General features: G+C 44.3%; 1 protein-coding gene across 9 annotated transcripts in view; it reads left to right on the forward strand.

Annotated features, from left to right (window-relative positions):
* Window positions 1–26,879, forward strand: part of RAD51B (RAD51 paralog B) — a 648,225-nt gene that overhangs the window by 293,156 nt on the left and 328,190 nt on the right. For all 9 annotated transcript variants that reach the window (XM_019551768.1, XM_019551772.1, XM_019551766.1 and 6 more), the window contains one exon: window positions 18,268–18,364. In XM_019551768.1, the coding sequence (XP_019407313.1) occupies window positions 18,268–18,364 (97 nt within the window). The remainder of the gene's footprint in view (window positions 1–18,267; window positions 18,365–26,879) is intronic.

Raw genomic sequence — 26,879 nt, forward strand, 5'->3', positions numbered from 1 at the left:
CGGACTAGATGATCTGCTCAGGTCCCTTCCGACCCTAGAAACTATGAAACTATGAGATGCTGCTTTTTCTGGGTGGGCCTTGATTGCACTGCGTGATGCTGTGTTCATTTCAGTGTTTCTTGCTTTAATGGACTTCTCATTCAGTTAGAATCAGCGGTGGCTTGATTGGAGGCTACAAGCAGTTGCCACCAGGAGAAACCATTTTCTCCCAGGACAAATTGCATTTGTTTAGATATCCATGTCCATTGTCCCAGGGTAAACCCTGAAAAGGTTCATGGGGTAAGAAATGCTAACAGTTTGCCCTAGGACATCATGAAGTGCATCTCTGACTGGTTGTCCCAGGATTGCATCACTGAATCAGTGGCAGAAAAGCAGCAATGTATTCAGCCTGATTGCAAGTGCCATGGAATGCCATTTCCAGGATATTTTTGTACTGGGACAAATGGACACAACTTGTCTGAGACAAATGCAGTATCTATTCCTAACCTGATAGTCACACATTTATGCAATTCCTTTCATCCCAATAGATCTGAAAATCAACAGATTTGTTAATTTTCCTTTAGGTAAATAGAGAAGGTTAGCAGAATTCTCTGTTACAGAATTCCCTGTACCTAGTATAGAGGATATTTGGCATCAAATGAACTAAGTAAAACTTAACTACTGTACCTCATAGAGGTTTCATATTTTCATAGTTAGTAGGGTCGGAAGGGACCTGAGCAGATCATGAAGTCCAACCCCCTGCCATGGCAGCAAAGAGTACTGGGGTCAAACGACCCTAGCAAGGTATTCGTCTAGCCTCTCCTCGTAGGGCCTGCCCTGCTGCCCCCGTTCATGCAAGTGGTCCTTCTCCGGACCCTCTCCATGTTGTCCACATCCCTACTGAAGTGCGACGCCCAAAACTGGATGCAGTACTCCAGCTGCAGCCTGACCAGTGTCGCATGGAGGGGAAGGATCACCTCCTTAGACCTGCTTGAGATGCATCTGTGGATGTATGACAAGGTGTGGTTGGCCTTCCTGACTGCATCCCCACACTGCCGGCCCATGTTCATCTTGGCATCAATGATGACTCCAAGATCCTTTTCTGCCTCTGCACTGATGAGAAGGGAGTTCCCCAGCCTGTAGGTATTGTGCTGGTTCTTCCTCCCCAGGTGCATCACCTTGCACTTGTCAGTGTTGAAACTCATCCTGTTCTCGTCCGCCCACCCTTGTAACCTGTCCAGGTCTGATTGAAGCCTATTCCTCCCTTCTAGCGTGCCCACATTCCCCCACATCTTATTGTCGTCAGCAAATTTGAGCAGGGTGCTTTTTACCCCCTTGTCCAAGTGGCTGATGAAGATGTTGAACAGTGCGGGCCCGAGCACTGAGCCCTGGGGGACCCCACTGCCCACATCCCTCCAAGTCGAAAATGACCCATCCACCACCACTCTGTGGGTGCGACCCTCCAGCCAGTTAGTGACCCATTTGACTGTGTAGGTGTTGACACCACAGTCCCCTAGTTTTTTAATGAGAATGGGGTGAGAGACCATGTCGAAAGCCTTCCGAAAGTCCAGAAAGACTATGTCCACTGCTACCCCTACGTCTAAGGATTTTGTGACCTGGTCATAGAAGGCCACCAGGTTGGTCTGACAGGACCGGCTCGAATGAACCCGTGTTGGTTGCCCCTAAACATAATCTCCCCCGCTGGCCCGTCGTGGACATGTGCCAGGATAATTCTTGCAAAAAGCTTACCCAGGATCAAGGTAAGACTAACTGGCCCACAGTTAGTCAAGAAGGCATTAATTGTAATTAAAAATAAAATAGGCATCTTTACACATGCTCCAGGGTGGATTGGGGGGTACTTTAATTAGAGTGGCCCTTGGGCACTACTTTAATTAAAGCACCTGCAGTGTCTCATGTATTCCGCATCCTGTGCTTCAAAATGATGGTGGAGCGGTGTTCCCCCTCCATCATTTTGGAGTATGGGTATGCTGAATACACATGACACTGAGGTTGCAGGCATCTGGTATGTGTATAGGTCCCCAACATGATCATGTGAAATGCAATCCAGTATTATCAGTATTATGGTAGATACCCCCCTGCAGGTTATAAAAGCAGAGTAACAGGTGAGGGAGAAGAAACATCCTACAGTCCTTTAAGCTCTACTTCTTGCCATAGAACCCAGAAGGGTTGAATGGTACTTGGGGTATTATCAGAAAGAAACAAGAAGGAGCATATACTGGAGTTTGATTGATTTCATTCTTTGTGAACCCTGGGAAGAAGAGATGCTAATCAGCTTTGCATACTTACTTCTCTCATATCATGCATCAAATTGTATATATTATGCAAATTTTTGAAACCCCACGTGTGATGTGATATCCTGCCAAACGGTGTGGCCAGGTTGGCCCTGCCAGCTTTCTTTTCAAGTTTCCTACCCCACAAGTGAATTGATGGGTGTGTTCACATGTAAGGTCACTCATTTCAAAACTGGTCCACGAGCCAGATTTTGGTACCATCTGCAGCCACTTTATATTGTTTCCATAGTACACAATGACTGAAAAGGGGTAGAGATGATTCTTACTACCCAGGGGTCCTCACAGCAGGGAGACTGCTGCTGACCCAGTGTTCCAGCTACGAGGGTGCTCCATGCGCTCCCACAGCTGGAACAGGGGTATCTATCATGGCAGGGGGCTACTAACATGGTCTTGTAGCTGTGGGCATGCATGAAGCACCCCCTACAGTTGGGGATGGATGAGTATCCTCATGGCTGGGGACACTACAGCAGCAGCAGGCTCCCAGCTGTGAGAGTTCATGGGGCATCTCCACAGTTGGGAGCCTTGTCAGCTGATGAGGCTCTTAGCCACAGGGGTATGTGCTCCCACAGCTGGGAGCCAGTTGGGAGCTCCCATGCCACCCTCTTCCCCCCCGCTGGGAGTGCCAGTCAGCTGATGGTGCTCCCAGCCACAGGGGCTCCTGGGTACATGTTCAATTAATGGCATGATAGGAAATAGCTGTGAAGTTATTATACATATTCTGTTGAATAACCTTGTAGCTTATTCCTCTTTTCATCACAACATTAATTGAATGAACGTGTAGCTGGGTGACCATTTCAGACGTGAGTAACTAGAAACCATGTCTTAAGTGTAATGTGTACATGGGACCTCTGAGGTCATTCAGTAAGTATTCATGTCCCTATTTATAGTGGATTGGAAAGTAAGAGACAGTGTCTATGACTTGCCTAAGAGAGATTACATGACACTGTGGTATTTTACAGGATTAGATTTGAGACAGACAAAATATTTGTAAGAAAGTAGATAAAGAGGAAAGTGGTAGTCAGGGTACCTGAGTTTTAATCCTAGTTTTACTATTGATTTACGGTGACCTTGAGCAAGTAATTTAACTTTTGAGTCTGTATTGACATCTGTAAAATAGGGATAATGATACATTAGTTATTTCATAGAAGTATAGTAAGGTCTAAACAATGTTTATTTATACTGTGTACATACAAACCATTGGATTACTTGTATAAGTCTGTTAAAGAGCTACAAAATCTGGGGAACCTTCAATTTAGGGCTGTGTTGCACGTTAATTTTAGGTGGCTCCTGGAATTCTTAACTCTTGGATTGTCCACACATTGTCACCTGAAACTAGTTTTAGGCACACTTTAGGTGTCTTAAAGTTACATCACTCCATGGCAGGTTTATCTTTGATCTGTAGTACCCTGCTCATGTTCCATTAATATGTGGCTACCCCCACAAATGAGCTGCCCAAGTTGCAGCCCTCTAGCATCCTTGGATGCAGTGTCCCCTCCCCTATTTTCCTGTTTCGTGAGGGTAAACTTTCTACCCCCTGAACAAACCTGGATTCAGTCAGCTTCATCAGGGAGCCCCATTTGTACACTGACGCACTGGTGAAAATTAAAGTGGATATTTAACCCAAAATGGCTTTCCCATTTCTCTCTTAATACTTCAGTTTTACTTTTAGTCTCCTGGAAGTTCAAAAAAGTGAAATTTTGGAGGTTCAGAATTACATTAGATAAATGGGGAGGGGGGACAACATCATCATATCTTTTATTTTTTTAACCCAAAATGTAGCTGTTGAAGGAGCCATGCTAGATTTCTCATTCTCATCAGATTGGCCCCCTTTACACATTCATGTAAAAGAGTGATGGGATCTAATGTGCAATCCACACAGTTGTGCCTCCTACCATGCCACACATGCATGGAAGGAGGCATAATTGTGGGATCACACATTAGATTCATCATACCTTATTGCTGGTGCAAAGGGAGCCCAATCCTGGACTCTCCCTGCACCAGCAAGAAAGAAACTCCTGCATCTGGGAGCCCCTTCAGTTAAGGGCTCCCAGCTGTGGGGGCACCCCATGGACTACTGAGGCTGAGGGATCATGGCTGCTGTGATTCCTCAGCTTCAGGCAGTGTGTGAAACCCGCAGGGCTGAGGGATTGTGGCAGCTGTGATCCCCTAGCCCTGGGGTTTCATGCACCCCTGGGGCAGCCACGCCCCAAGACTGACAGAACCCAGCTGGGTCCTGTCACCCAGCGTTCACAGCTACAGGACTCTGGGTCCACTTGCTGCTAGGACCCAGCATTAGTAGGGCTAGAGACAGACGTTCAAAAAGCCTGAGCCTGAATTGATTAAATCTTTGCAGGTTAGTCTAACCTGGCTAGGCTGAACCAGTTAGTAACCAGACAGACATTCTCTCTGGACTGAGGAAATGCAGGCACATGCCTGCAGTGGCTCAGGCTAGAAGCCAGGGGGTACTAGAGTAGCCCTCCCTTCCCTTCCAGAGGGCTGAGCTGAGGGGGCATCCTGACAGGATGCTTTTATTATTTCCCCTCTCCTGAGCATCCCAGCAGGGGATGTTTATCACCTTTAACTCAGTGTTTATCAACCCACTAAGAAAACAAAGCCTCTCTCTATTAATCAATGTGGTCAGCATGTGGTCTGCTAACTAATGCTGAGGTGTTGGCATAAGGCAGAGAGGAGTGGGGAATAATCCCTTCTTAGCAGGGAGAAGCCAGGCAAACACTGCTTTGCCTGCAAGTCTCTGCTGGAGCTGCAGCCAGGAAGCAGAGGGGAAGGGCCAGCTCTGCTGTGGAGCAAAGAGCCCCATCCAGCCCAGACAGCATGCTGGGATGCTGGGGGAGTCTGGTTTATCTTAAATCAACAAAGGATCTGGGACAGACATTGCATAAACCGGTTTGACCCAAATCAGTTAAGTCTGATACTACATCAGCCAGGTTTATCTCAAACTGGTTTCGGCCATTATGTGCACTGAACATCTATTCTGTTACAGATTTAAACCAGTTTCTGATCACTTACACCAGTAATGTCTGTCCCTAGCTTAGAGGCTAGGGCTGAGAGTCTCCTCAGTTGCAGGACTCCCAGCCCTGGCTGGGCATGATGCATCACTGGGCTGGGAGCCCTGTTAGCTAATGCAGTTCCCAGCCAGAGTGGAGACCCTGCTACAACTTAAAGCTTGATAGCAATTGGCTATAAAGTTAGCATGCATTTTTGAGGTCTAACTTTATAGCTGGTTAGAGGTTTGTATGGCATGATAGCTACTTTTCATGTGTAGCTGGTCTCAAGGTAATTGCAAAGCTAACCAGTTAATTGCATGATACCTGTAATGTGTAGATGGGACCATAGAGGTAACTTCCAGCCTCTACTAACTGGAGCTGTACTGGAACTGATGGCCTCAAACCTATCAATCTTCTGAACAATCCCATCACTTGAAACAAAGCTACTTGTTTGGACCACAGGATGGTTTAAGAACATGGTTTCTTGCTAAGGAAATTTTACATTCACCACAAACTCCCCCATCAGCCATGTGATTTTGGGTTCTTGGAAAATAAAGCAGATCTTGACTAAACAGTGACCTTTAGATTAGGACTTCTCATTGCATGCTTCTGCAATCCAGTCTGGACCACCATCAGTCACCTTATTGTGCTTCTAAAATGCAAGGGATAGAGACCTGTAGTCAGAAACTGTATCTTTATGCAAAGATTTCTGGAGAGCAAGGAAAACCTGTTCAAATTAACCCAGAGTTCTGGGGAGCTGGCAGCATGTAATGAAGGGCATTCTGAACCACCCTGGCCCATCAGGGATGTCTTGTGCCTGTCTCTACAAACAGGTCTTTACAGGCTGCAGAAGCAGAGAGCTGGATGCAAAACGCCTCTGGCCTGTAGACCATTTTCATTGAGAAGCATAATATAAGGGTGCTGCAGTCTAGATTTTGAAGGTTACATTTGTGTTGGCTGCTTTCCTTGTTCATAGAAGAGGAAAAGCAAAAGTCCTCAGGCTGTCTCTGGGTGGCAGTTGTTTCAACTTGAAGACATGTAGCTGCCTGAGAACAGCACATTTTTGTGTGTTGTTTTGGTTTTCATTTTTTCCCCCTTCTTGTTTTCCTCGTTAATTTTTTTGTACTTATTTTTAAACGCTTGGCACAGCTGTGCATGCAAGCTGTTTCTCCAGAACGCTCATGAAGTGGAATTGCATAATGCTGTACTTTTCTTGTATAAGGCAGAAGAAATTGGAAGTAGATACAGTGACCATTTTCTGAAAGGTTCCTTGGCTTCCTCCCAAAAGGCCAATGGCTCTAAGTATCCTGTGTTGTTTTGTATTGCCCTGCTGTGGGAGGCAGGAGGAAGAACTTGGGTAGAACACGGGTGGTAGCAAAGCAGGGATTGTGGCTCCCATCTTAGAAGTATAATATGATCAGCCGCTTCTTGCAGCAGTAGGCAAAGTGCCCTGAACACTAGGTCTACAGTGTGTCAATACAATTTATACTCTCCTTTAAAAGCAACCCATTAATCACTGTTTCTTAACTATTAGACTGTCTAATCATTTTTATCTGGATGAGACACAGCTGAAAACAGACACAGATAGAACTCAGTTGAAACAAGACAGAGGGGGTGCTTGTGGGCCGAGGGAGCATTTTGAATAGGTTTTTTGGTGGTTTGTGTTCACCTATTCAGGGAAATACAGCCACTTCTCTTAAGAGTTGAGAATTTGAGCTTGAGAATTTGAGGATAACTTTTGACAGCTCTGTAAGCACAGGGGCCCCTGCTTTGTGAGTGGTCAGGAGTAGCTAGTATTGTCTCTGTCATATCCAAAAACATCCACCTACTTCTTTCAAATATGGACATCACCATGGTTACCCATGCCTTTGTCACATTTAGGAAAGACTGCTGTGCTGCATTCCTAATCAGGCTCTCCTTTAAACTGACCTGGAGTCTGCAACAGTTATTGAATGTGGCTCCTTGTCTGCTATTTAGGACTGGAGGAAAGGAGCCTAGTGCTTTCCTTTTGTGTCAGTACAGCTCATGAGAGCATTATACTGTAAGATGGTGTATAAAGTCCTGTCAAACCTAGGTCCTTATTAAGTGTAGCACTTAAACCCATGCTTAAATTTGAGCGTGGGAGTTGTTCCATTGACTTCAAGGATTTACTCTTGTATCTGATTCTCACTGGTTGGCTCTCCAGTGGAGTTGGTTACGTTATTTCTTTTCATTTGCATTTTTGTATGTAACGTTTAGATGCCTTCTAATACAATTGTATCGGGGCAGTATGGCATCATAGAGTAATACAACTTCAGGACATGGTGATAAACTCATTACAAGAAAGTGCAGTGTCATTATGTCATACAGCATAGCATAATCCTGTAGGGTTGGGAAGCTGATCAATTGACCAGTCAGATATTGTCAACTGACTGCATATTTTTTTGACTAGTCAAAGATTATGGCAATTTTACAAAAAAACCAACACTTTTTTGTAGTTTTTTTTAGACAAATATGATTTTTTTTAAATTGTTTTTGGCCTGTTTCTTAATAGAAGATTTGTGCTTTTTCTGTGTATTATTTGGATCTATTGGCAAGTTTTTATAATGTTTGACCAATATTTGACTGGTGGATTGACGAAACTTTATTTGATTGGTCAAATACCCAATCTTATTATCCTGTGGCTTGCAAGACTGGTAGAAACTCTGCATGGGTATGGCAGTCAGCCTCATCCCACAGACTTCTGTGTTGCCAGTGAGTACTCCCTTTCTCCCGCAGCTTGTACTAGCCTGGTTACAACTTCTCCCTTAGTGCAAGGCAGGGTTTAAATTAGGGAGGAGTTTGGGTGGGGGGAGCTGCCCCCCCATAAGAGATGAAAGCCCCCCTGTAAGATTTGAAAATCATATCCGGGGGTTGGGGGAATCCACCAGTTTTATTAGGGCATTATGATGGGCAACGCCATTTTTTCTGAAGACCCCCCCTAAGAGTCAATTCGAACCTGGTGCAAGGGCTCACAGTTATGGGGCTCAGCTGTAAGACTTGATGGCATACTGATAGGAAGGAATTTGGCTGAGGGATTTTTATTTTTGAGCTTGAGGAAGATGAACAGGTGAAAAAATTGTTTTGGTGCCTAATATTTTATTCATACAGATAAAAGCAGGGATGCCAACTTTTATTTTTGTTGAGGCGGGGGGCTAAGTTCATAGACATGTGGAAAATTTTCCAAATTTCAGGTGACAGCCCTTTTCCTGAGGGGGGCAAGGCCTTCAGGCCCCCATGTTCTCGGCACCTATGGATAAAAGAGATTTTATAATATCTTGTGAATATGAGGGGTAGGGAGCAGGGATTTTGATGAATAAGTAAGAATTCAAACCTTCTACAATTGTGCCACGGACATGCTTTTTCTGAAGGGTGTCTGACCTCCGGGATCATTAAGTTAGATGCTCTTCATCAAGTAAGCCTGGCCTCCCATGTGACAGCAAGACTTGACATCACTACAACAGCCCTAGGTATTTGTTTCTTTCTATAAAATTTTGCTGTTGTGGCTGTTGTTATAACAGTGCAACCCCAACTTCCCTTTTCCTGTGGCCCTTCCTTCTTGGTTTCACAGAAAGTGCTGAGTGTTTTGGGAAGGTTGCTACTGTCATGGATCTTTCCTGTAAATCTCAGAGGCCTGGGTAACTTTTCAGAAATCTCTGCAGCAAGCAGCTCCTAATTCTGAGGGTAAATTCTGTTTAAAAAAAAAATACAGAGCTGAAGAGACTGTTAACTCAGTTTCTAGTCTGTGTTATATATTGTCAGTAAGAAGTCCCATATTCCCACAGCTGGTGCTAGTCTGGGTAAATGTTTCCCTTATGTGAAGGCTGATGCTAGTCATTTCCAGAGTCAAAAGCACTGTAACAGGTTCACACGAAAAAACTCAAGTTCTCAGCAGTCTTTGAGCAGTGCCCTCCCCCACTTTTGTCACTACTCCCTCTTTCCATTTCTAGCCTAATGCCTGTCCCATCTGGCGCTATGGTGTTTCCATTCCTGCTGAGCACATATTCCTTCCAGCAGAGCTTAGACAGTGGTCACCATTGTTTCAGCCCATTGTCAGCTGTATTGACTACACTTGAATGCTGCTCATTAAAAGCACTCTGCTTTAGGGGAAGAGAGAGGTGCCCTTTTAGGTGACTGGGATGGAGAATGTTAGAATTTGATCTGCCAGAGAGGAACAAAATTACAGTTGTGGAGATTGCTAAAGCCTGTGTCCTCTTTCCTCAGTGTGCTGAGTCAGCATCTCAGCCCTGTGGACTGCCACTCTTATTTCATGATCCCTGATTGCATTACTGGACTGCAGTAAAAACCACACACAGACACACACACACACACACACACACACCCCCTTAAGAAAGGGCTTTGTCTGGATTGTTGTTTAGTGTTTTTGTGCTTGCCCTCCCACCTGGATAGGAAATCTTTAATAAGAGTTTTCTTATACGAGGCTGCATGCAAAAAAGGGAATTATACTCTGTTCTCTTAACAAACAGTCATTTCAGGAGGTCTCCCCCCCCCCATCCTCTCTGTACATTCCTAAAGGCTTTATACCTCTGCTGGTTACTGATTGATGGTTCTGTGCTGAGCTCCCTTTAATTTTGCAATAAACCAACAAGGAGGCTAAGACCACAAGTTTACAAAGAGTGACTTATTTACTCAACTGGATTTACAAGGATGACAAAGCCAGATTTAGTCCTTTCAGTGTGGTCCTGGGGAAAGCAGAAGTACTTGAGAAATTATACTGTATAAATAACCAAACAGAAAATAGCTTGCTTATTCTTTCATGTAAAGAAATCATATTTCATTGCTTAGGCCAACTCTCTCCCAGGACCTGCTGGGGTTTTCACCTTACAAAGACACTGCATTACACCCAACACTTTCAAATCTAGTTGCTGGGAAGTAGGTACCTGGTAGGATTTGTATTTTCTGAGGTGATCTCCACTATAGTCACTTCAGATTGGTGGAATTATGTTGCCAAGCTGCACAAACATTGCTGGCGTGCATGTGAAAAGAGAGAGACTTTCAGGGGCATTCAGTTATGTTAGAGCAGTGGTTCTCAACCTTGTTAGATGCCAAGCACCCCTCTTTAAAAACTAGCTCTTAGCTTTCACTCATTTTTGACTGTGTAAATATAATAGAGCACTTCTCCTGTTGCAAAGAACTCAGAAAGATCACAACAGGTCAGAATGTTTTTGACGCTATGAATTTCTATTTAAAATCTCTGAGTTTTATTTAGTGAATCATGTGTATGTGTTTGCATGCCTAATATTGATAGGCATCCTGGTTGAGAATCACTGTATTAGAGATGGGTAAGATTGGTTTGTGATAAGGCCATACTATTTTGGGGACTGGATCCCTTGTGTCAGAGACAGCAAGTGAGGCAAATAGTTAGAAGCCTAAATATTTCTTTACAGGTGCTTTACTTTTGGCACCCATGTTTAACAAAAAATTGCCCTTGCTGTTTCTCAGTTTCTCTAGCTGTAATAAACGGGAGTTTTACTACTACTTTAACATTGGTGGTTGGGGTGCACTGATAGAGGTTTTCTTGGCCAATACCGATAGCTGATTATTTAGCAGGCATATTGGCCAATACTGATCTGATAACTGATTTACAGGCAGAGTGGAGAGCAGTGCCGTGCAGGTAAGTCTGTGGAGGGGAAGGGGTAAGGAGTAAGGGGGAGGGAAGGGACATGGGGATGCAGACTGAGGCCCCCACGGTGAGGGAGGGAGTAGGACAGGGGCTGGGGCTGCCCAGCCAGAGTGGTGAATGAGACCCCAGGGCCATGGCAGGGAGTGGGATGGAGCTCTGGGTAGCTAGTCAAGGGGATCAGTGTCCCAGTGCTTAAAAATGGTGGTGGAGGTGCTTAAACTAAAGCTTATCAAATGAGCTTTAGTTCAAGTACCACCGCCACCATTTTTAAGCTTAGGGACTTTTAGGAGTGGAGCCAAGTGGGGTGAGGGTGGAGATGGGCACCCACTGTGGGCTTGGGGCTCTCCGCCCTGCAGCACAGTTTGCTGCCTTCACCACCTCTGGGTTGTCAGGGGGGCCGTGGCTGTTGCAGGGCTACTGGAGCAAAAGGCATCACAGCAGTGAGCCCCAGGCCCACAGTGGACAGCTAGCCTCCACCCTGTGCACAAATCCAGGGGGCACATGCCCCCCATGCCTCCCTCAGGCATGTGCGGAGCAGCAAAGTGCCACTCCTCCTGCACCTCCAGATGGACTGCCTGCAGCTCCGTCCCACTCCCTGCCCCAGCACCGGAGTCCTATTCATCCCTCTGGCTGGGCAGTGCCCCCACCCATCTCCAGCCCCTGCCCCTGCCCCATCCTGCTCCTTTCTTCACCATGGGGGCCTTGATCTACCCCCCACACCACTTCCCTCCCCCATGCCTCTTCCCCTTCACAGACTTACCTGCAGGGTGCTGTTCCCACACTGCCTGGCTATGCTTCTAGCCACATACGTGCTGTGGCTGCATGCAGCATCTGGGAGCCCCAGCCAGAAGGCATATTTATTGATACATTGTTGGCTACATGAGCCAAAAACAAGACAGTAGCCGATAATGTTAATTTTCCTGTGTCGATCCAATATGGCATCCATATATTGGTGCATCTCTAACTGGTAGTCATAGTGTTGTACACTTACCTAGAAATGAAGATGTAGATTCTGTCTTAGGGAGTTTACGGTCTATAAATTAATAGATGGTGTCTAATATTTATCTTCCTAATAAGATCAGGGGGTGTAGAATTAAATAATTATAAGCATTGCAAGAAGTTCAATTTTTTTCCAAGAAATGGCTCTAAGAACTGAATCTACCTATGGTGTTTACAATTCTGTTGCATTTTGTCACAGATGTGTAGTACAGTTCGTCATTAAACAATTTGCACATTGTGGTTGGCTACACTGAAAGGTTAAGGCATAGTGATTTACTGAACTCCATTGGAAAGTGAGTGACTAATTCAGGTTTGTAGCAGGACTGAGCTATTAACTAACCTTTTCACCCTTCATTTAAGGTAGAGGGTGTTGTCTGTTTATGCACAATCATTGGTTGGGGAAGACTCATGCTTTTGATTTACCATGAACAGGGAACAGAAAACAATAGCACAAATCTACCACTTGTCACACATGTTTGGGCTCAGCTGGAGATGGAGAAGAAAGGTGTTTGTTTCCTGTTTCCTTGAACTCTGGTGATTTTTCTAATCAGAATGAGAGGGAGTTTTGTTGGGTTAATTGATACCGGACAATGGGAGTTCTTACACATTAAGATATTACACAACAAAATCCTTGGTATATAGAGCTCTGTGGGAGAATAACAGACTTATGATTCAAGTTGTACCTTTAAGATGAAGCCAGGACTGCTGGTACTGAAGCTCGTATTTGTTAGGAGCCCACTACAAAAGGGACTTTTCTTTTATTTACCTGGGCTTGCAATCTTTTCTCAGGAACTAAATAGGTCCAGCCTGATCAGCCCTGGAATGGGAGATCTCCTTTGTGAACTGGTACCAGTGATTCATACAGGGCACTCTCCGCTAAAGCAGCACTGAATTGATGTACCAACCTGTTAGGAAACACTGCATAGCAGCTGGAGGTGCCCTTTTCCAGGAGAGACATGTAAGATGGATATCCTGACCTTTCCGGCTTTTTATTCTACAGCCCTTGTTTATAGCCCTGGAGAAGTGAGAGAGATTGGATCTTAAAATGAGGGCCAGCATGCAACTTTTGCAGAGCACTCTATAAAGTGACCCAGTTAGGTTCTCCTTGCCATATAAGTGTGACACCCACCAGAAAACTACCAAGACATGCTTGGCCAGTCTGCCTGAATCTCCCCTTCCTTCAGATTGTAATAAGCCCCCTCACATAACTTATGAGTCTTTGCAGATGCTTGTGAGCCACAGATCTGGATCAGGAGGTGGGTGGGAAGTATCTTTTTATAGTTTGGTGAAGAAGATACTTAAGAAATGTTAATACTCACTGTGGTTGCTGGTATCACAGTCAAGTGGGGATGGTATTTGGGCTGTCAACTTGGATGTATCTAAGTGATGAGTAATACTGGAGATGTGAATCTTTTTGTGGGTGCTGCTCTTACAAATGGGACTTTCGACTTTTAGAAAATATGGGTTTAGAAATGTAAAATAACCTTAAATATTTTGGGTAGGTAGCTTGTATACAAGTATGTTGTTTGGAATTTTATATTAAACTTATGAACCTATATTTGAAGAGCTGTATTTTCAAATGTATCACTTAATTCTGGGTGCTTCAGTTTGTTCCTGCCCAGTTTGAGATGCTTAAGGCCTACTTTCCATCTTTTGCTAATTACTCACAATTCTAGTTTAAGCCATTGAAAGCTGAGGTTACTCAACAGCCTTGAAAATCAGGTGCAAAATGTCTGAAGCTGGGGACCCAAAATTGTGCTATCAGTTGATAACTGGGGGAGTACAGCTATAATGAGGGCAGAATCTGCTGAAAGTGTGCTTGGAAAAATATAACTGAGACAGACTTTGGCACTGTATTTTGTATTTATCTATTTTGTACTTATTTAACAATCTGTGGATTCCTGCTTAAACTAAAATTGAATCTCACTTTCAGCTCTATAGTATTAACAGGAATAAAGAATAGTGTCATTTTACTTTTTCTCAGAAAGAAACATTCAGAACTATTCAGAACAGTACTTAAGTGTGGGTTTAACTGCCCCTATGAAGTCATGGAACTTAAACGCAATTAGATGTTGTCCTGAATAAGAACCACAGCAGATTTGCTGTGTAAGAATGTGCCTTTTTGCAGGCACTGTACAGAGTAGAACAAGATGTCTGGGATACTATTAATGGAGTATGATCCCTGGTGGGGTTTGTAGAAACTGAGCTCTATTGTGGCAGGCAACTAAGTGAGAGAGAGGCATTCCTGGAGTCAAGATAATGATTATAATGATATAATATAATATGTAATAATCAAATAATCATTAATATAAATTATTATAATCCACTATCCAACACAATGCCGCAAAATTCTTTGTTTAAGGGAAAAACTAAATAATCTGGCAGGTCTAGGTACAGTTACACTGTTGTAATTTCTCTGTTTTCTCTCCATTTTGAGCTTGGAGGGTCTGTTTTCTTTGAAGGAGAGGGATATGAAAAATAGTTCTTTTAGTTTAGTTTTAAATAACCCTTATATACAGTAGCTTTTCTCTGAAATACGTTACATAAACAAAATACATGATGGCACAGTATAAAGTTTATCTTGGCACAAATTTGAGATGACTGCATTGCTCACGGGTACTTTTGACACTTGTGAGTAATGTGGTCATTGCAAACTTGTGCCAATAAAAACTTCATACTGCACCAGCTTGCATATATACTGTATGTATAGTAAATATTTATTTAATCTAAGGTATTACAAATAATCGTGGCAGTTTCCCTTTCAAACTGTGTAATGTTAATCTGAAGCCCATTCTTTCCCTCTGTTGATATCAGCCTCTCTTTACTTTTGAATGCTCTTCTATCAGGCATGTATGCCTTGGGTATCTATCTTTTATAGTTTGAATACAGGTTTGCCCTGTTGGAGTCACAGAACTCCAGTTCACAGGTCTGTAACTCTTATCCAGTAAAAAAAATAAAGGTATTAAAGAAGTAGGTCTTTGAGCAAGGTCTATACCTAGGTCTTTATGGTGGCAGTGACAGCGGTCTATCGTACTGTAACCTGATAATCTGCAAACTGAGCTTTCCCTTTTATAATAAACTTTTATTGGTAGCTCTAGGGACCAGTCCTGCATGTGCATGCGTACATGTGTGCGTGCACACATACACACCTCCCTCCCCCGTGACTTGGATGAATCAGACACATGCAGACCCCTAGATGAATACCCCCATTGAAGAAGATCCTTAGCCTCCTCTTCACCATTCTGCTTTATGCCTTTCTGGTGGTACAAAGCAGCCATCTGGGATTTCTCTCACTGTAAGGAGCCAGCTCTATGTTAGCCTACCACTCAGCACTTGGCAAGGTGAGCATGTCAGTGTTGGGACCTCGGTGCTATTGCACTCTCATGCTCAGCTGCCAGAATAGTGACATTGGAGCTATGATTGCAGGATACAACTTAGAAGATCCGTTAAGCTGTCTTTGTGCCTTTCTCCAGGTGCAGCTGAAATGTGGTAACTTCAGTGGTAATGTCTACTGAATAGACTTATTTTCATGTGCGTGCATTAGAAGTTTTGGACCTTCAGTGATTGTTGATGATGCTCAATTGTGGTGCCAGGCAGTACCTTACTGAGATGCATTCTACTCAATCCATATGTGGTACCTCTTGAAGTGAAAGTTGTGTAGCTGCCTCATTGCAGTGCTGCTTACATGCCAATAAGTTCTACCTCTCAGCACTAAGGTGGTTGTTACATTGCCTCTGATGTGAAAGGCAGCATGTGCAAGCCTAGCAAAATATGTCTTAGTACAGTGCTGCCTGGCATCATAAGTGAGCAGTATAAATATACTCTAAGACATATGACTATAGCTTTATTTTTAATGTCCAAGGGTGGAAGCCAATACTTGGCATTTTGGAGACTTATACTTTCATACAACATGTGATTAAGCTATAATTGAGCCACACTTGCCTACTTACTCTGGCGAGTTGGTGGCATTTGTACTAGTTGATGCTTTCTATCTCTGAATAGGAAAAAAAAACCCCTTTGATGTTTGGAGGTATAAGGAGTGGCTAATGGTTCATCCCCTTAATGGAAGAAATAAATATTTGTATAGCATTAGATATATCCTAAGTTTTTGTTGTTATCAGAGCCTCTTGAATCTGCAGAATATGACCACAAAAAGCTCATGAGATCTGGCCATCTTATGAGATTTGCAGTGCTGCTTGCTTTGGTCACTGGAAAAGTCCTGTCATAACTAGGGCCTGGTTTAAATTGTGGACCCAGCTTGCTGATGTGATGACCCAACCATGGTGGGGGCTACCGTTTTTGGATCCAGATCATGACACTCCCTCCTCTCCCCCACCCCCCCCTTGGCTGAGGGGGCAGGTTTAGGCCCAGGTTTAATTGTAGCAGTAGAGGCCTTGCTCCCAAGGCCTCTGATTGCTGCTGAAAGGCCCATGCCCCCTTGCCATGCTGGAAGAAGCAGTAACAGCAGTAGCTAGCTGGGGCAAGCATTTGCCAGCCAGCAGCAAAAGCCTAGCTGCCCAGGAGAGAGGGAAGGGGTCACAAAAGGGACAGGGGAAGGAGAGAGCTTGGGGATAGGTAGGGCAGTGGTCTCCAAAAATTTTTGATCACGCACCCATATCAATAAAAAATTTTTGAGTACGCACCCGCAATATATGTATATTTATATAAATATAAATAGAAGTTCTAATATTTTCTTCCTGCACCCCAATGGATTGTCTTGTGCACCCCACTTTGACGTAGGGGAAGGGTTGTTTGCTCCTCTGGGTGGGAAAACAGGGGCATGGGGGCTTGGGGCTGCATAGAGTTTGCCTTGGCAGACGGCCCTGACACTGGATAGGGAAGGGGCTCTTTGCTTCTCCAGGCAGGAAAACTGAGGCACCAGGGGTTGGGGGCAGGGAGAGAGAACACATGTGAGGGAACAAATAGTCCCTCCCTTACCTGGTGCCAGGGCTATCTGTCAAGGCAACCCCCAAGTGCCCCCCAATCTTCCTCACCCCAGTTTTCCTGCCCAGAAGAGCCAACAGTACCTCCTCTACCCATCTCCAAGCTCTCTCCTCCCCCTGTTCCTTTTGCAACCTCTTCCCCCTCCCCTAGGCTGCTAGGCTCTTGCAGCTGGCTGGGAAATACCTTCCCAGCCTGCAAGAGCCATCTTTTTGAACCAAAATGCCATGACATAGCTGCTTGCTGGGGAACTCCCCAGCCAGTTACTATATCATGGCATTTTGTTGCAAATGGCATTTTTCGTAAAAGTCACTTAACTTCATGTTTTTCATGAAAAATGCGAAGTCGTGATGTAAACCAGGCCCTAACCATAACAGTAAATCTTGTGATTCTCAATTTTAGCACTTCTGCTACTTGTTTCAGTCAGAACAAGAGAGTGCAGAACCCACAGCTAAATACTTTAGGTGAATGAATTATCCATGTGTCTTTACAATTCTAAAATAATAAGTTTGTTTCAAGACTTTTAAATTTTGATTGAAATGGATCTCATAGTCCTCTGCAAATAAATGTATAAGGATAGTTCATATAATATCACTTGCCTAGTTAGTTCCTGTCTTTTCTAAAATGTGTGTGGAAAGATTCTCCTAAAAAACTACAATTCTTTACAGCCCTATCTACTCTCTCTCATATCTTCACAGCAGGATGCCTCATCTGTATAGAGCTAATAATGTATTGTTTCATGAAGAATCAGGAGCTGATGTGAGGATGAGAAACTTTTAAAACATACGTTGGGGACAGAGAATATGGATGATTTATTTCTGTCCACAAATAATGCTTAGGAGACAAACTGACCTGTGTACCTGTCCTTTCATAAGTAAGGCAACTTCTGTTGCATGGGTGCTTCGCACACTGGCTTATCTACCAGATTCTCTCCCTTGCTTTAAATGAACTTTTTAAGTGAAGCCATAACTATATAGACAAGTGTGGTTTCCTTCAGTTTGGGAAGACTGCTGCGTGCTATACTGAAGTGCCATATGAAAACCAGACCTCTCTTTAAAGCATGTTCAATTGAGTACCCAAAAAAGAGGTTCCCCACAGTTCCTTACAGATATGTATGTTGTGTAGTATTTAGCTGCAACTATCTCTGAAAGGCAGTACTCCATTTGTTCTGTTTTTTATAATATCCCTTTGACAAGTTATTGCAGGTTGTGCCAAATTTTCTAGGAGAGGTGAACTTGCTGAAGGTTGTGGGGGGTTGGAGGGGAGGCTGTGATCTGTCTGCATACGTCCCAGTCCTCGTGTAAGCTGCTATCTGCCTTCCTGTAGCTATAATAATTCATTTTTCTCCCTTCTCCCTATCTATTTACAGGTTATCTTGACTAATCAGATTACCACACGGTTGAGCAATGGCCTTGCTATCCAGGCAGACCTGGTGTCTCCAGCTGATGACTTGTCCCTGTCTGAAGGTAAGAGATCCCTTCTATCACAGCTGAAACTTGATACTGACACATATGCCCACAATCACTGTAGTCTTCTGGTAATATTCAGGCGCACATGGAAATGAGGCTAACAGAGAGTGCAGCCAGGCTTGAAACATTTTAATATTTCTTTGTAACTTTAAGGGATAAAATATTAACTAAAAGACTGTGTTTACTAGGGGTTAGGAAGGAGTTTTCAACCCATGTTCAGTGTTTTCCTTAGCATTGGATAGGTATCCCACATGCATTAGAGGAGCTGTTTTTCCCTTTTCTTCTGAAACCAATGCTAGATGAAAGATACAGAGACCATGAGTTTGATCAGATAGGATAAATCCTATGTTCCTGTTCATTTACTCTCATTATTGTCAGTTCCAAAGAGAAACAGTTTGCCTCAAATGAAAAAGAACAAACATTCATTTGTCCTGCATTTATGCTATTGATATTTCAGGTACAATAACTTTCAACTGAACCCTAAGACGTACAAATCGTATTGTATAATAATTTCCTCCTTTATATTTATTCATTCCTTTCTGTTTTAGTCTCAGATAATGTATTTTGCATAGAAATGATAAGCAAAAATTGTCCCTTTTATTGCAGTAACGAAATATTTAACTTTTAACTTCCTTCCGTGAGAGGAAAGAGTACCTTTGAATAAAAATTCATACTATCACTAGCTCATACACTAACCAAAGAATTGCAAAGAATCACTGGACACAGTACTCTTAGCTGCAGGTAACTATGGAGAAATTCCCTATTTGGAGTTGACACTCATGCCTGAGCCTCGTTGTGCTTTGGCAAGTAATGTTTTCCCATACTTGTGTCCCCAGAATTGTATGGATGTCCTCTAGTCAAATGTCATGATTGTTTTCTGCCTTTTTTCCCCCTGAGTTCTTGCGTATTTCTGCTGGGTCTGATAGGTCTCTTGCTGGGCCTGTTTCCACTGATGCTTGGGAGCCACGGCCAGGCTGTTTGACCTGTGCAAAAGGCAACATGGAATGTTAAAGCAGTACTATACCCCATCCCATCAGACATGGGGATTCAAGATACTCTACCAAATGGCATTACAGAGTACAATAAATCATCCCAGTGTGATGTGACCTAACATTGCTTTGCCATTTTTACATCATGGTGTTTAATGGAAGCTTGGTAAAATGAGATTGATTTGTGGCTCATGTTGGCTTAATTCACTGATGAAGTAGCTCTAAAGCTTTATTTGTTCAAGTGTCATGATCTGCTTCCGTCAGGAAGTGTCTAGTGTAGTTTGTAAACTAGTACAGTAAGAGTCACCACCATCTCCTGTCCTTCTGTCTTCTGACTGCTGTATCATGGGATCATACAAACTGTATCATTAAATGCCAAAGATGCTTGTAACTGCATTTCTTTGTCGATTTTAACACTCTTCTGTAACAGCTCCCTGCTGGCCAGGGTTTAGAGTGGGGTGGAGAGGAGCAAAACTAGCCCATATAGAGAGAGTACTGGGAGTACACACTGAAAAATACAACCCTTGGTAAAACGAGATTATGGTTTAGGTTAACAATGTAGGGAAAACAAATCCAAAAAAGTTTGCTCAAATATGTCTCTTTACTTAGATAATGTATTGAAATTGGCCAAAACCTCATTAAGGATTCAGGCAAACATCGTCATCAGCTACGGAATCACTTCAACACTACCATTAATGATCCAGGCAGGCCAAAATGATGGAATTCTAAAACCAGGCACTGCAAGATAGCATGAGATTAAATTTTTGTAGTGATTATGTAGTCCATTTATGCCTACAACTGTTGTGGATGTTAATTCAGGAGTGTCTACTCTGCAGTGCTGTTGTTTTAAACCTTTACTCTTGAGTGCCCTGAATAAGGTGGGATTATTTGCCTGTGTGTATGTGACTGTTTTTTTTAATTAAGTGAATTCATGATGATGAAATGTGCCAAGGTGACAGCTATGGAAAATAAAATCTATTTAGGCTGAGAACTAGAACAAAACAGGCAATATCTGTGTGAGCTTCTCTTACAGATTCCCTCACTAATATCCCTCAGTTCTCATCTGTAGGTAAGAGAGGGAGTTTAGTAGGGCTGTGCGTAATACCATTGTTTTGTTTTGACATCCATTTCGCCATCTCAAAGGGATAGTGTTCCATTTCGTTTCGAAACACTGTCCCATTTCATTTCATTGAAACTGTTTGGCTGTTTCAATGCGTTTCGATGTTTCACCCATAGGCTATAATGGGGAATCATGAAAATGCCTAAAACCATAGTTTCTTGCCCAATTCAGATGAAAATTGCAGGGATGGTAGCCCCTTCTGAGGGCATGAAGCCTACCAAGTTTCAAGGAGATAGGTGCAGAGGTTTCTCAGAAACTCACCTCATACTGCAAAAAAGCAAAATGGGTGACACTTGCTGGCAGTGGCGGCCTCCTGTTATCCATCCGGCCCGGTGACAGGAGGCAGGGGAGAGCCAGAGCTGTGCTCAGTGGGGCTGCAGAGCCCCACAGAGCTCAGCCCAGCGGTGGGAGGCAGAATGCAGCCCTGGTTCTGCCTGCCTCATGCCACTGGGCTGCACTTCATGCGGCTCCGCAGCCCCATGGAGCTCAGCCTGGCAGCATGAGGCAGAGTGCAGCCCTGACTACCTGCCTTCAGGGCCTGCACTTCACCTCCAGCCTTCAGGCTGAGCTCTGTGGGGCTCGTATCCCCATGGAACACAGCCTGGCGGCAGGAGGTGGGAAATGCCAGGGCTGTGCTCCACCTCCCATTGCTGGGCTGAGCTCCATGGGGCTTCAGAGCCACACAGAGTGCAGCCCTGGCTCTCCTCTGCCTCCAGCCACGGGGCTGCTTCAAAACTCAAAATGTTTTGAAACTTTTGAAAAGTTTTGAGTGCCCTCATTTCATTTTGAAGCTTTTTGTTTCATTTTAATTTTGCTGTTTTGAGCTCGAAACACATCAAAACAGCTTTGAAACGAAACACTTGGTGAAATTTCGCACGGCCATAGAGTTTAGGCTGATTCAGCGCGGTGCCTCTGCTGCTGTTAACATTGAGAGGTCCAACTATGATGACAAATTTTGGATATTGATTAATCAAGAATTGGACTGAGAGCCACCTTCCTTCCCACCCTTCTTCTCCCAACCACCACTTATATCAACTTGGCAACTAGAAATAGCAGTAATGTGGAATCTGGTGACTAGCCCAAGATCACCCACTTCCCGTGGCAGAGCCAGGAGTGGGGCCCAGATCTCATGACTATCTGGCAGCCAGAGTTCTTAACACAAAATCACTCTTCCTTTTCACTCATCACCATCTTAAGCTGAATTTGAACCAGTGACCTACATGTGAAAAGATCCATAATGGAGGTATTTATTCTGCAAGCAATCCACACTTGCTGGTTTGTATATTTCTAATATATTATTTTACCCATGCCTTCAATCAGTCCTGTCACTATAAGCTGTTTTCTGTGAGGATAATCTTTTAGACAAAAAACTAAATATGAACATGCTGTTAGAAAGAAACAAAATGTTACAGTGGCTTATTCTTTGATTCTGGCTGTGCACTAGAGGAGAATGTGTTGGGTCATATGTTGGAACAGGCAAGAGACCAAGGAAGCTGTTCATTTGATGTGTGACAATGGCTAATTTTATGAACAAGCTGAAATGACATTATCAAGCTGTTTTAGGCTCAAATTTTGTCCTCCTGTGAAATAATAAGCTCATGTAGGATGACTTCCTGATTAGAAATATATTGTATTTTTTGTGAGGACACAAAAGGCTTTCTAAAAACAGAACTGACACAATAAAATCCAGCTGCCTCTGTGGCAGTTTTATAACTGTTGACCCTTATACGCTGTTTGTGAATAGTGCTCATAGCAATTTGTTACAATTCACATGTTCCTATGGCAGCACAGATAAAGGAGGAAACAAAAAGTGAACACTTTGGGCAGAATCCTGTTTTACTTTACATTCCCAAATGTCAGTTTTCCAGCAGCTTCACTGCCATTTTTGGCATTTACATGCAATTTGTCATCTTATTCCAAGTGCAGTGTAGCCACATAAGTGTTCTAAGTCATGAAATTGTACCTGCCAAAAAACTCCGTAACAGGGATGGAGAGGAAGAAGAAGAGGAGGGGGTCCCATGCATGTGTTCGTCCAATAGTCTAGCAGTTAGGGCATTTATTCAGGAATTTCTAGTGCTCCTTCCCCAGAGTAGGTTTGAATTTGCATCTCTCTATCTTCCTGGTGATCTAATTGCCACACCACGGGTTAGACATTATCCAGTCCCTTTTCTAAGGCTTGGGCAGCCAAGAGCTGGATGTACATGGGGTCCAGGAGAAAAGAATAAGCTTGTAGGTGTGAGGCTCAGTGAGAGAGCTGGTGCTCTGGAAGGGAAGGGGGTCCTGGGATCTAGATTGGATTCTTTTTCCCAGTAGGACAAAAAATTCATCATTGTTCTCCTGCCCTCCAAACTGTTGGAGCACTAGGCTGGGAAGTCAGAGAGATAGAGCAGTTATGCAATTGTAAACTACAATTTGGATGCATAAAGTGAAATAGGATTCTTCCCTTTGCTTGCTATGAAACAATTTGAAGCAGGAAATAGGACATTGAAGTCAATGGCTGTAATTAAAGGCCCTGTCCTTGCACAGTTGCTACCCTAAGCAGTTGTCAGTTTGGATCTTTAAAAGTTGAATAACACTGAATGATATTTTAATGTAACCGTAGAGAGCTTTGGGGCTGAATTCTTGTTAGTGTAAGTGCCGTGAGGCAGTGAAACTACAGGAGGGCTGAATTTGGTTCTTAGGAAGAAGCTGAAATGGGTAAAAGGAATGTGACCCAGATCCTGAGCTCTTTTAAGTCTGCTTTACACTACAGTAGAGACTCAAAGAAAACATAGTTGGCTTCACTGGCCAGGAAGATATTCCTTTGCATAGCGGAAACCTCAAGGCTAGGGACAGACATTACACATAAACTGGTTTAAGTGATCAGAAACTTGTTTAAACCTGTAACAGAACATAAGTTCTGAGCCGGGGTCCGCCTGGTGCTCCCCCTCTCACTGCTACAGAGGCGGTCCAGGGGTGCAGCGAAACACCAGCTGGCATGGCCCCCGAGGCAGAGAGGGCAAGGAGGCGGTTATTCCCCTCCCTACCCCACTGCCTCTGGGAGACCACAGCAGGTTCTGCCCACCCCAGTCATCATTGTCTCCATTTGCTCCATGCCTAGTGCAAGCAAGTGGGATAAGCTTTGTCCTGCCCCTTCGGCCAGACACCAGAGAGAGGGGCCAATAACCCCCCTCCCTGCCCCCTCACCCAAGTGGCCCTGTTGGCTGGCCTCTGGCCAGGCCCCTGACCCTGCCGCTGGCATGGTGAGGGGGCAGGGCCCTGACAGGAGCTGCAGCCTCTGTCCTGGTGTCCAGGGAGCACAAGCCTCTTTCTGGTGGGGGGGGTGCATGAATGGGGGTCAGCGTTGCCGCAGACTCCATGGCGCAGTGGCACTGAGGCTCAGAGGGGGCCATCCGCCGCACTGGGAAGAGGCTTATGCTCCCTGGACTCCAGGACAGAGGCTGCAGTCTCCGTTAGGGCCCTGTCCCCTCACTGCTCCAGCGGCAGGGTCAGGGGCCCAGCCAGAGGCTGGGTGGCAGGGCCACTTGGGTGAGGGGGCAGGGAGGAGGGTTATTCTCCTTTCCCTCCAGCATCTAGCAGAGGGGACATGAGGGTGTTTATCCCACTGCTTGCCCCATGCACAGAGCGAGCAGGGGCAGCGACAGTCAAGGCAGGCAGTCTCCACTGTGGTCCCCTGGAAGCAGTGGGGTACAGAGGGAAATAACCCCCCTTCCTGTGTCTCCCCCTCAGGGGCCTTGCCAGCCAGCAGCGAGGGAGCAGTACCAGGCAGACCCTGGCTTGGGTTTGAGCAGGTGGAACAAGGAGGGGGGAATTAAACTCCCTTCCCGGCCAGTTCACTTTTAGCTACTGCCGGGGCTCCATGCCCCCCCAGCACAGTTTCCCTGCAACCGAGGACTGTGCTCTAGTGCCCCCCAGTTCCTGGCCTGAGTGCATGTGCCTGCATTTCCTCAGTCCGAAGGGAATGTCTGTACAGTTGCAAACTGATTCAGTCTAGGCATGGTAGACTAACCTCCAAAGATTGAATCAATTCAGCCTCTGGCATTTTGAATGTCTGTCCCTAGCCCAGGTGATATATAGACAGCATAGTAGGCCCTACCTTCCTGAAACTTGATTTTGAGGAAAATATGTATTCATACTTATAAACTATTTATTTTTAACATTACCTTTGTGGAGTTTGGTTAGTATTAGCCCTGCACTGGGGAGATGAGTACTTTGATCAAGTAGTTTGGTCAAAGTCACACTTGAAGTCTATGGCAGAAACAGGCATTGAACTCAGTCACTAGAATTTCAGTTCAGTGCCTTCATCACAAGGCCTTGCTTACAAGTCATGTAGAGCTGCTATAGCAGTCCAGGAAATACACAAGAAGGAGAGTTGGTTAGGTAATATCTTCTTTTTTAACACCAACTATACAATTGGGAAAGATTGGACATTTGAGGCACAAAGTGCTGTTCCTTAGGTTTGGGGGAAAAGAAGATAGAACCTAAGCTAAATACCAGGCAGAACTATTACTTTGGTTTAACCTCTGTTATGTAAATGAAAATAATCACCTATGGCAATTTTTTTTTCTAATTTTGACTGCAAGTCTAACCTAAACTATTTTAAACATATGACAGGTTTTTTTTCTATCTTACCACTCAGCCTTAGTGGAAGACATGTTTAGCCGAATAGTCAAGACATGGAGCTAGATGCAGTGGAAGGCTGTGCAAGTAGCCACTTATGAGGGTAGTTACAATTAAAAATAGGCCTATCATCTATAAGAGTGAAGCCACATGGGAAAAATCAAACCAGTCCTGCTGAAGTTCAGGGAGATGCGTTTGTGCGAGCAAGAAGCACTCCCCTACCCATCCAAAGGTTCTATGATATTAATATATCTGCCAGCTACAGGTCCAGATCCTGCCCTTGCTGAGATCAAAGACCATCTCGTTCTTGGAAAAAGGTCATGAGCTCATTTCTGCATAAAAGGACAGAGCCTTGCCCTCTCTGGCATGTGTCAAGGCACAAGGCAACAGAAAGAACTGTCTCAGTCTTTAATCTCAGTGGACCAACTATTGCTTTTTGTGCTTGTTTGAGAAACTTTGAGGTATTTTTTATTTGACTAGGTTTGTAAGTTTGTGCTAACTGTGGAGATGCTGTTAACTTTTCTGCCACTTCAGTTCTCTCTAATGTCAGCTCAGATTGCTTGAACAATGCATCTTAATGCATAAGTATAACACTGGGCTCAACCTGACCTTTTAATCTTGCTTGTCATTGGTATCTTGAGTTTCTTCAGAGCATGAAGCAAAAGGGTTCTTCCAATATGTGGGGATCAAAGGAAGGAACGTACCACATAGCCCTTCGTCCATCAACCCGCTTTTGCCTTTGGTCTAGAACACTAATGTTCAATGCTGGTGGGGGCTGGATGAACGTCTTGGGGCCAGTCCACAGGCCTGATTGCGCCCTAGGAGCCAGGATCAGCCCCATGCTGCCTGTTGGAGTGCCATTCACCTTGCTTAGCCCTGCGCTGCCTCCTATAACCCCATGCCACTTTGCAGGATTCTCTGTGCCTCCCGCAGCCCTGTGCCACCTCCTGGGGCTCAGTACCACCTCCCACAGCCCTCTGCTGCCTCCTGGGGCTCTGTGCCACCTCCTGCAGCCCTGCACCAGCTCCCGGGACTCCACATGCCTCCCTGAGCTCCATGCTGTCTTCCTCAGCTCTGCACCACCTCCTGGGGCCCCAAGTGGCAGGATCAGGGCCCACATCAACTCCATCTGGACTCTGTGCACCCAGGTTGGGCCCTTGGCATGCCTGACTATCAGGGCTCCCCACAGGTCTGGAAATTTGGTAGAGGGGAGAAGCAATTACTCAGTCAGGAGAGGTGATCTGGATGCTTTTCTATTGATTCATTCAGATTAGATGAGACACTTGGCTTCTCTGTGCCCCAGTTTCCCTATTTTTAAAATGGGGATAATGCTTCTACTTCAGGATTAATTTATTTTCCTCTGGCACTTTAATAGACTCCTTAAAAAAAGAAATAGAGACTGAGTTGCCTGTTGGAAAGAGGACAGTAGAGCAGATGCTGTAATGAACCACACCCCAGTTCTGCTACTGAGTAGAGAAAGGAAATCAAGTAGGGGAAAAAAAAATCATGAAAAGTGCCCAAATTTCAGAACTATAATCAGACATTTACTTTAAATGCCTTAAAGCTAGGTACTCTTTTATTAGAAACAGACTATGTATTAATCTCTTTGAGAGCACATACACATCCATCTTGTAAGGATTGTGAGCTGATGAAGAGAGTCAATTAAGCAAGCTTCTAAAACTGTTACAATCCTTCTTGCAGTTTTACAAGCGGTGCAAAACCATGCCTGTCCCAGTGAAATGCTTCAGCATGTTATAAATTGAAAAACATTACAAAGGAATCA

This window comes from Crocodylus porosus, unplaced genomic scaffold (assembly GCF_001723895.1).
Source record: "Crocodylus porosus isolate Cpor-Errol unplaced genomic scaffold, CroPor_comp1, whole genome shotgun sequence".
Lineage (NCBI taxonomy): Eukaryota > Metazoa > Chordata > Crocodylia > Crocodylidae > Crocodylus > Crocodylus porosus.